Genomic DNA, 9,317 nt, shown 5'->3' with positions numbered 1-9,317 from the left:
GAGCAATCTTAATGGGAGAAATAAGGCACAAATGCACACAGCTGGAATCCTAGGCAAAAGAAGGGGAGGATCCAGTCTGCTAGCTGCAGGATCTGGGAAGCTTTCCTGGAAGTGATGCACTGATCTGGGCTTGGAAGAGTGTTCAAGGATGTTCAGTCAAGTGAGGAGTGACACCAGGGTTTTGTCTGGTGACAGATGCTGGTGACAGAGATGGATAAATATGCTGGGATTAGGGCTGGGACCACAACGTGGTCCACATGCAGGTTAAAGAAGTCCTGCAGTTGCCAGGATTATCCTGATCTTTGGAGAATGGTTGACCTAGGGTCACAAGGTGATATTTGCAGAAGAGGGAACAGATTTTGGGGGGGGGGGGAGGAAACAAAGGAGGAAAGTTTTGGGACTGAGCCAAAAGTCCGAATAGCCTATAAGGCAGAGACCTAGGAGGAGCAGAGGCGGTGCCCAGGTTAGGATCCCAGATCCTAACAAGGAAGGGTTTCCTTACTAAGAAGGCTACTCTGATTGTTCACACTCCAAGAATTTACCGCATAGGACAACTCAGCGAAACAAGAACCAAGGAGGCGGTAGGGCTTCGGCCTAGAAGGCATCCCAGAGACGAAGAGCGAGGGGCAACAGTGCCCCACCTTGTTCTCCCGCGGCGACCCCACCTTTCGGGTCCGGCGATACGCAGGGTGGCTCCCAGGACCTTTCCGGGATGGGCAGTGTCCACACTGTGGGCGACACTGGGATGGGTCTGAAAACAGTATCCTTCCCTCCTCCCTTCTCGATCCTCCCTCTCGGACAGAGTTCCGCGGCAATCTCGCTGTGCCAGGCAGGAAGCACCGGACGCGCAAGACTCTAGCGGCCTAGGGCCTCCCACCTGCCCGGCCCGCCTCTACCACCACTTGCTACCGCCGAGGGCGGGGGTCCACGGAGGAGCTAGGTCTGACCCCCGCGGGGCCGTCCAATCGCCTCTCGCGGATTTCCCTCCGCTGGCGCGCGGCGGCGGCGCGTGAGCTCGCGCGCGGGCTCGGGGGGCGCGAGCCCGGGCAGCGCGAGCCCCCGCGCGCCGGGAGTGGCGCATGCGCGGCCGTCCTGAGAGCCCGCTGAGGCGAGCCGAACCGCGGCGCCGGGAGCAGAACAGCGGAGCTGTGAGGGACCGAGCGGCGGCGCGGGAGCAGCGGCGACGGACAGGTGGAGAGACCTCTCCCGCGCCTCCCGGGACTGCTGGGCCGCTCGCGGGAGCCTCGCGGTTTGGACGTGGCGGCGGCGGCATCCCGGACGGCCTGTGAGGGATGCGCCGCCCACTGCCCCGCGCCGCCTGACCGCCCCCGCTTCGGCTTGCGGTGCGCCACAGCCGGGCCCGCGGCCGTCCCCGCCGCGCTGTCGCCCGGCCGCCGCGCCCGCGGGGCCGCGCCCGGCCCGGCCATGTGGACCCCCACGGAGGAGGAGAAATACGGCGTAGGTAGGTGAGGCTCCGGCCTGGCCACAGCAGGGGTCCCAGGGACGCGCCCTTGCTCTGGGCCCCGTAGCGGCCCCGCCTCGATTCGCGCCCGCGCGCTCCCGCCCCTGCCCGCAGGCTGCGCGGCCTCGGCGCGGGGCCGGCGCGGCGGGGGCGGCGGGGCGTGTGGTGCTGGGGTGGGAGCGGGCCTCCGGGAGTGGGGACGGCGGCAGGGGGCGCTGGCGGTGCGGCCTCGGCAGGTGCGGCGGGCGGGAGGGGCGGGCACGGTGGGCTGGGCCCCTGTGGCTGCTTGAGGTTTCTGGTGTGGGGTACAGAGCAGTTTTACCCAAGAAGCCAAATCCTGAGAGTCTTGTTTCCTCCGCACCCAATCTCAGTTTTAGCGAGTTTCCGCACCTGAGTTGCTGAGCCCGATGGCTGTTTATTTTTTGTACTGGAACCTTTCAAATGGATAAAAAACGTTGACATCATTTTTCCAGTTCAAAATTTTGTAGACATTTGACTGCAAGTGTTTGGTCTGTTTTAATTTGTTCTGCATTCAGTATTAGAAGTGGGAAGTGTTTTTGGACATGTCTCAGTGTTACGTTTAGTGTGTGTATATAGTACAGTGTCGTTAAAAACAAAAACACCAACAAACTTGTTTTCAGGTGAGACTGTTATCATCTTAGAATCCTCTTTTTATCTTACAAGTGTTAAACTCCAGAAGCTAAATGATTCTTGTAACATTAAACTTCTTTAAAAAGAATGAATATTTAATAATACAAAGGGTTGAATGTTAGTTTTCCTTTTAATAATGCTAGTGTTTTGTGGCAATAACATGATAGAGCTCAGCCACAATGCATTATTGTGAGTCCTGTGCCATCTTATTGGGTTAAAAACAGATTTAAAAGGTTGAGTGTACAGGTTCCCCTACCTCCCAACTTGTAATGGAAAACTATGGTTGGGGAAATCTCTCTAAACATAGATTTTTATTTCTCATGTTTTTTTTCACCTCAGTTCAATCAAGATTTAACTCACAATTCACTACGAAATAACTTAAAAATTTTTTTAAGAAGAAATTTATTGTCAAATTGGTTTCCATACAACACCCAGTGCTCATCCCAACAGGTGCCCTCCTCAAATGCCTATCACCCACCCTCCCCTCCCTCCCACCCCCCATCAACTCTCAGTTTATTCTCAGTTTTTAAGAGTCTCTTATGGGAGCGAAATAACTTTTTAAACTGGCAGTAGTAACAAACATTTAGGAATACAATCAGGCAAGTTATGTGAAAATTGAATTTATTGAAATTTAAGGACCTGCAGAGAGATCTTCTATGTTGGTATAAAATCCTGTTTTGAAAGGTAACTTTCTAAAGTTTTTAATTAGCTGTGCTACAATGGCATGATAGTATGCTAGGATGGAAGCGATAAAAGAAGCCCTAGTGCTTGAGTCTCTGTTGAGAAGGAATTGGGAAATGATGCAAAGAGCCGGGATTCGCCTGTGGGGACATTTTACCTTTTCTCTTAGTTCTCTAAATACTATCTATCTATCTATCTATCTATCTATCTATTCCATGAAATGAAGAGTTGATGGTTTATCTTCTCCATAACTTGCTTTCAGAACTGCTGAACTAGAATAACAAATAATTGATGTGAAAGTGGCACCTAAGTGATAATTCCTTCTGGGAAAGAATCCTTGAGTAGGAGAGTTAGCAGATTTCTGAGTCCTGGCTTCTCTTTACTGGTGTTGTGGGCAAGTTAACATCATTTTAATTTACATTTAATGTGTAAATTGGGGATAATATTTACCTACAGGGTTGTGAAAATCAAATGAAAGCATACCAGATGCTTAATAAATGTTAATTTCTTCTTTTCCCTGTAGTACTCAGAGTAATAATAATACCAGGTATTTCCTCTGATGTGTTAGTTCTTAGAAGGACACAGTGCAGGGTAATCAAGATAGGCATATGTGAGTCTCCAGGCACTAGGATTTGGTGTGTGATTTAATCAGGAAGATGGAATGAAATTCTTGCATTCTTAGGACTGTGATTTTAGCTTTAGAAAAATGGTTATTTCCCGTGGAGAGGACACAGCATTGGGCACAGGGAAGGACCTAAATGCTTTGTAAATGAGAGATGTTGTTATTCTGAAGATATTAACAGTTGTGATTTAGCGTACTTTAGATGCTTTTCCTGCCAAACAAGGCATCTCTTTTCCTACTTTCTCTCACAGCTTTGTTCTACTGTCCCTTCCTCAGTTATGGTCTGAAAGTTCTTGTAGAAATTGTTCAAAACTCAGGGTACATCTCTTTCCGTAAGCACTTTAGGATACACTCTTAGGCTTTTTATTTAGTAAAATCTGGTTCAGCCTATAAAGTAGCTTAAATGTTATACTTACAATAAGAAAAATAGTCAATCAAAAATAGTGTGTTAGCTGCATTATTTAATTGCTAGTTTGAAAATCTATTATCATTATACCTACCTTCCTAGGAGGTGGTATTTTGAGTTTCTGCTTTGATTTTTATGACCAACTTGGAGCATAGGTTTCTATCTCTGCTTGCTTTGCTAATCCATAATCCTTACAGCAAGGAGGGAAAACTTGTACCTACTCCCTACCAATTTGGAGAAACTGCTTGGATGTTAGTGAGGGGAAAAGTCCCCTGTTGCAGCATTGCAAAGGATTTTTTTTCCATTGCAGCTATTCATCTGTATTTGACATTGGTAAGGTGTTTGAGATTCTGTAGAAACATTTTACTTTAGCTTTTGTTTTTTTTTTTAATACAGGAATTCTATACAGGTTACAACATTTTCAAATTATTTGATTTATTCACCTAGAACTAGGTGATAAATGAGCTTCTATTCATTGTAATATTCTGTGGTTGACTTTAGAGGAAGGGGAGAAAACTGTTCTTTTTTGAGGTTTAGTCTTGGGTCAGTCACCATGTTGCTAGGGATTCTTACTTAATGTTATACCATATAGAGTCCCAGAGCAGTTCTAATGTTATCTTCATCATACAGATGAAGAAACTGGATCTCAGAGGTGGTTAGTCCTTTTTTGTCCTTCAGCAATTGAATATTCTCCTTATTTTTCTTCTTGGCAATGGGCAATATTTTGTGATACACTTGGCTTTTTTGCTATCCTTCTTTAGTATTAAAAGGGCTGTTTTTTACTGAACCCGTTAGCCATGTTTTGACTCTTTGTGTCTCTTTCCCTCTGAGATTCTGTTTTCCTTTCTGTTGCCATGAATGCTTAGAAAGCCCTGTATCTTTCCATTCTTTATTTTACATTTCCAAGAAGCTTCCTCTTCTAAAATGCATTAGGTGAGAACAATCCACCTATTTTTGTGAAATAGTTGTCTTTTCCCATGTTGATGGCACCCAAACTACCCAATATAGAAACCAAAGATCAAGAAAATACTTTTCTCATCCTCTGACAGCAGCAGCAGCAAACACTGATAACAAAACAAGAATGTTTATAATTAACTTCTAAAATAGAATAGCAGCAAAAGTTTGAATACATATGTACTAGTTTGTCATCTTAGGTCTGGAAGCTTGCCTCAGGTCATTATCTTGTTTATTCTGCTGTCATAAGGTAATTTTTTTTTTTTAATAACTCAGGGCATTTGTTGTTTATTTCCTAATCCACACTTAGTAAATAAACCATAACAGTTTTTCCTCATCACCAACCAGAATACCTGATATTTTAGTTTTGTAATGTTATATTTATTTTTATCTTGTATAAAAAGTAATTCATATTTTCCACCTTATTTTTACCAGATTTCCTTTTGCTTGATTTTTCCCAGATAGAACAAAAAAACACTTTTTAAAAAAAGCCCTGGGTCCTTAAAAGAAATTTACCTTGTAAAGATCCTGTGGTGCAGAGGCATCTGAAGGCGGAGAAGGAATAGGTTGATGAAACCAGATTGGAAAGAACCAGTGATCACAAAATTTCACTAAATCTGTTGGTAAATAGGCTAAAATAGGCTACGGTTCAGTGAAATAGTGCAAAGGCAGTGGGCTTTTTAGTTACTTGTTCCATGAGGGAATCCCAGTGTTTGAAACCTCTGTAAGGGCCCCATACCTCTCAGAGGTAAAGGCATCTACTAGGGATAGAGAATATATCATATACCCAGGACTTTATTTTGTTTTAAAAAATGAGGATGGGGGCGCCTGAGTGGCTCAGTCGGTTAAGCGTCCGACTTCGGCTCAGGTCACGATCTCGCGGTCGGTGAGTTCGAGCCCCGCGTCAGGCTCTGGGCTGGTGGCTCAGAGCCTGGAGCCTGCTTCCGTTTCTGTGTCTCCCTCTTTCTCTGCCCCTCCCCCACTCATGCTCTGTCTCTCTCTGTCACAAAAATAAATAAAGGTTAAAAAAATTAAAAAAAAAATGAGGATGTGCTTGATGTTTTATGATTGGGGTTTAGTGTTTACAGGGAGCTTCCACATTATGATTCTACTTGAGCCTTACACCATAATATGTCCTCTCCCCTCTTTTTGAAACAGGTGGGAAAGAAACTTTAGCTGAGAGGAGTTAGGGACTGATCTAGGGAATTTAAGTCAGTTAGTGCTGAGTTGAGATTTGAACGTAGAACTTTGGGAGTCTAAGCCACAGCTTCTTTTATTACATCATGTTGCTTCTGAAAGGACTTTGTCAGTAGCGTATATCTGTGGCTCAAAAGATAAGGCATTCTTGTGGTGCCTGAGTGGCTCAGTCGGTTAAGTGTCTGACTTTGGCTCAGGTCATGATCTCACAGTTCGTGGGTTGGAGCCCATGTCGGGCTCTGTGCTGACAGCTCAGAGCCTGGAGCCTGCTTCAGATTCTGTGTCTCCCTCTCTCTGCCCCTCCCCTGCTTGCACTCTGTCTGTCTGTCTGTCTGTCTCTCTCTCTCTCTCTCTCTCTCTCAAAAATAAATAAACATTAAAAAAAGACTACATAGTATTTATTGTTCTGCTTCTAATTGTAAAGATTTGCACTGGTAATGAATACACATTTAGGACATGACAAGTCAGAAGGCACGTTTTTAAAGAGCTCTGAAGGATATGTTCGCTTTTTTAAAGACACTATTAGCTGAGAGGAAAGAAGTTGAGTTTGGCAAATATTTATTGAGTGCCTTTTCAAACCAAGAGGTCTTTGTTTTTTTTTTTTAATTTTTTAACGTTTATTTATTTTTGAGAGAGAGACAGAGTATGAACGGGGGAGGGTCAGAAAGAGAGGGAGACACAGAATCTGAAACAGGCTCCAGACTCTGAGCTGTCAGCACAGAGCCCGACGTGGGCCTCGAACTCACAGACCGCGAGATCATGACCTGAGCTGAAGTCAGACACTTAACCGACTGAGCCACGCAGGTGCCCCAAGAGGTCTTTGTTTTGATCTGTAATTCTGTAAAGCAAACAGGAAATAGCCAACAGGAAATTGTCAACATTTTGTTTTAATGTTTATTTTTGAGAGAGAGAGAGAGAGAGCGCGCGCGCACACACACACACACACACACACACACACACACACACACACACGGGGGAGGGGCAGAGAGAGAGGGAGACAGAATCCGAAGCAGGCTCCAGGCTCTGATCTGTCAGCACAGAGCCCGATGCGGGGCTTGAACCCACAGACTGTGAGATAATGACCTGAGCTGAAGTCAGACACTTAACTGACTGAGCCACCCAGGTGCCCCAACATTTAAAAAATACATTTTTTAAATGCTTTATTTATTTTTGAGAGAGACAGAGTGCAAGCAAGGGAGGGGCAGAGAGAGAGGGAGACACAGAATTGGAAGTAGGCTCCAGGCTCAGAGCTGTCAGCATAGAGCCTGATGTGGGGCTTGAACTCACAGACCATGAGATCATGACATGAGCTGAAGTTGGATGCTTAACCGACTGAGCCACCCAGGTGCCCTACCGCTTAATAGAAAAGTCACTATGCAACAATATTCTGTAGTCCATTCAAATATTACAGTTCATTTTATCATGCAGTGTTAAGGGGTGACTGTGTGGCTCAGTGGGTTGAGTTTCTGACTTCGGCTCAGGTCATGATCTCGCGGTTGATGAGTTCGAGCCCTGCCTTGGGCTCTGTGCTGACAGCTCAGAGCATGGAGCCTGCTTCGGATTCTGTGTCTCCTCTTTCTCAGCCACTCCCCTGCTCATGCTCTGTCTCTCTCTGTCGCAAAAATAAGTAAACATTAAACAAAAATTATCATGCAGTGTTAAAAGAGAATGTGCTTTAGAAACATTAAACTAAATTGTAAACATGACACCTTTTTCTGTTTAGCAATTTTAGACATATTTGGAAACATAACAGTCTCAAGATAATGGTCATTGAGGTTTGAGGTTGAAAGTACTTTATATATATTCATATCATATTTTTACATTGGTGCTAATTTTAATTTTTAGTAGTTTGTATTTTGAATCTTTCTTTTGAAATCTGTGTCTTTATTCTTGATAAGAATGATCTGAAATTATTCCCAGTGTGTAAGCATTATTGGATATGCTATATTAGGGTTTTAATTCTAACATTATGCTTTTACTCTAATGAACAAACCTGTTTATGATTTTGCTCTCGACTCTTGCATAACCCCTTTTGACACATTTTGTATGGAAAAGCAAGATTTTTTTTTTTTCACATAAAGCCTCAAGGAACTTAAAAAAGTCTTCAAAAATACATTGCCATATTATTTTAGCTGTGGTCCAGGTACTTGCAGATGATTTGCTATATCACACAGTAGGATACTCTAGTAGAAATAATTACTATGTTGGGAAATGTCATTCAGAAGCTTCCTGTTTTCCTACTTTTCTGCAGTGGAATAAAATCGCAGCCTCCTGCTTCCATCTGTTTTTCCTTCTCTCTTCGAAACTCATTCATGAGCTCTTACTCACTGGTGAGTGAGAACCAAAACTGATGGAAGAATTAGTGTATGATGAATGCAGAACTTTGTATTATAGACTTAGTAACATACGTCAGATAGATGTGCATTTGGCCTTTATTCAGATTCATCTAGTGAAAAGCCCTAACCACTTTTTGGGACAGCCCTATTTTATTGTTTAGAGAGCTGTAATTCGAACATTCTTCCTTACTGAATAGACTCCCTATAATTTCTTAGAAGTCTGTGTTCTGTGCCTATATTTGAATAATTTGCATCATAGCCCTTCAGTAGTTTATAACATTTTAGAATTGTAAGGCATTTTAGAGATACATGGGTTTCAGGCTCTAGAACTAAGTTAGTCTAGTTGGAATAGCTGACATTCATTAAGTGATTAAGTGTTTACCACATGCCTAGCACTTTCATGTTATGGCTCAAATTTGCTTTTCAGCCTCATCTGCTGACCTACTGGTACTTTATAATTTAGTGGAACTGAACTTTCACCAAGTCTTTCAATCTCGACTTAATTATACTAGTGCTGTCATGTGCCAGGACTATTTGTCACCCATTAAGTACTTGTTATTTACTGCATCATGTCTCATTCATATTATTCCTTTTATGTGGGGTCTTTTACCTCCTCCATCTCTCAAAGTTTTTCCTGCCTAGCTAGGCTCCTTTCATATATTGTTATCTTTGTAAATCTTTTTAGACCCTTGACCCTCTCTTTCTCCAATTAGATAGATTTTGTTCTTTTAAGTTCATAAAACTTTGTACCTTATAGTGGTATATTTATTTTGTCCTCTTCCACTAGACTAATGTGTTTCCAATTTTTACTATGCCCTACAATAAGAAGTACATTTAAAGTTGCAATCTCTGGGGTGCCTGGGTGGCTGTAGGTTCGGCTAAGTATCAGACTTCAGTTCAGGTAATGATCTCGCTGCTCGTGGGTTTGAGCCCCACATCGGGCTCTGTGCTGACAGCTTTGAGTCTGGAGCCTGCTTTGGATTCTGTCTCCCTCTCTGTCCCTGCACT

General features: G+C 43.8%; 1 protein-coding gene across 11 annotated transcripts in view; it reads left to right on the top strand.

Moving 5' to 3' along the window:
- Positions 1-1,082: 1,082 nt before the first annotated feature.
- DOCK3 (dedicator of cytokinesis 3) overlaps positions 1,083-9,317 on the top strand; it is a 561,979-nt gene continuing 553,744 nt past the window's right edge. For 10 of the 11 annotated variants that reach the window (XM_027038830.2, XM_027038823.2, XM_027038822.2 and 7 more), the window contains exon 1: positions 1,083-1,462. In XM_027038830.2, coding sequence (XP_026894631.1) covers positions 1,426-1,462 — 37 coding nt within the window. In that variant the 5' untranslated portion in view covers positions 1,083-1,425. The remainder of the gene's footprint in view (positions 1,463-9,317) is intronic. The other variant, XM_027038826.2, reaches the window with a different exon arrangement.

Source organism: Acinonyx jubatus, chromosome A2 (genome assembly GCF_027475565.1).
Source record: "Acinonyx jubatus isolate Ajub_Pintada_27869175 chromosome A2, VMU_Ajub_asm_v1.0, whole genome shotgun sequence".
Lineage (NCBI taxonomy): Eukaryota > Metazoa > Chordata > Mammalia > Carnivora > Felidae > Acinonyx > Acinonyx jubatus.
The sequence above is the reverse complement of the archived record's forward strand: the minus strand, read 5'-3'. Positions and strand labels throughout refer to the sequence as shown.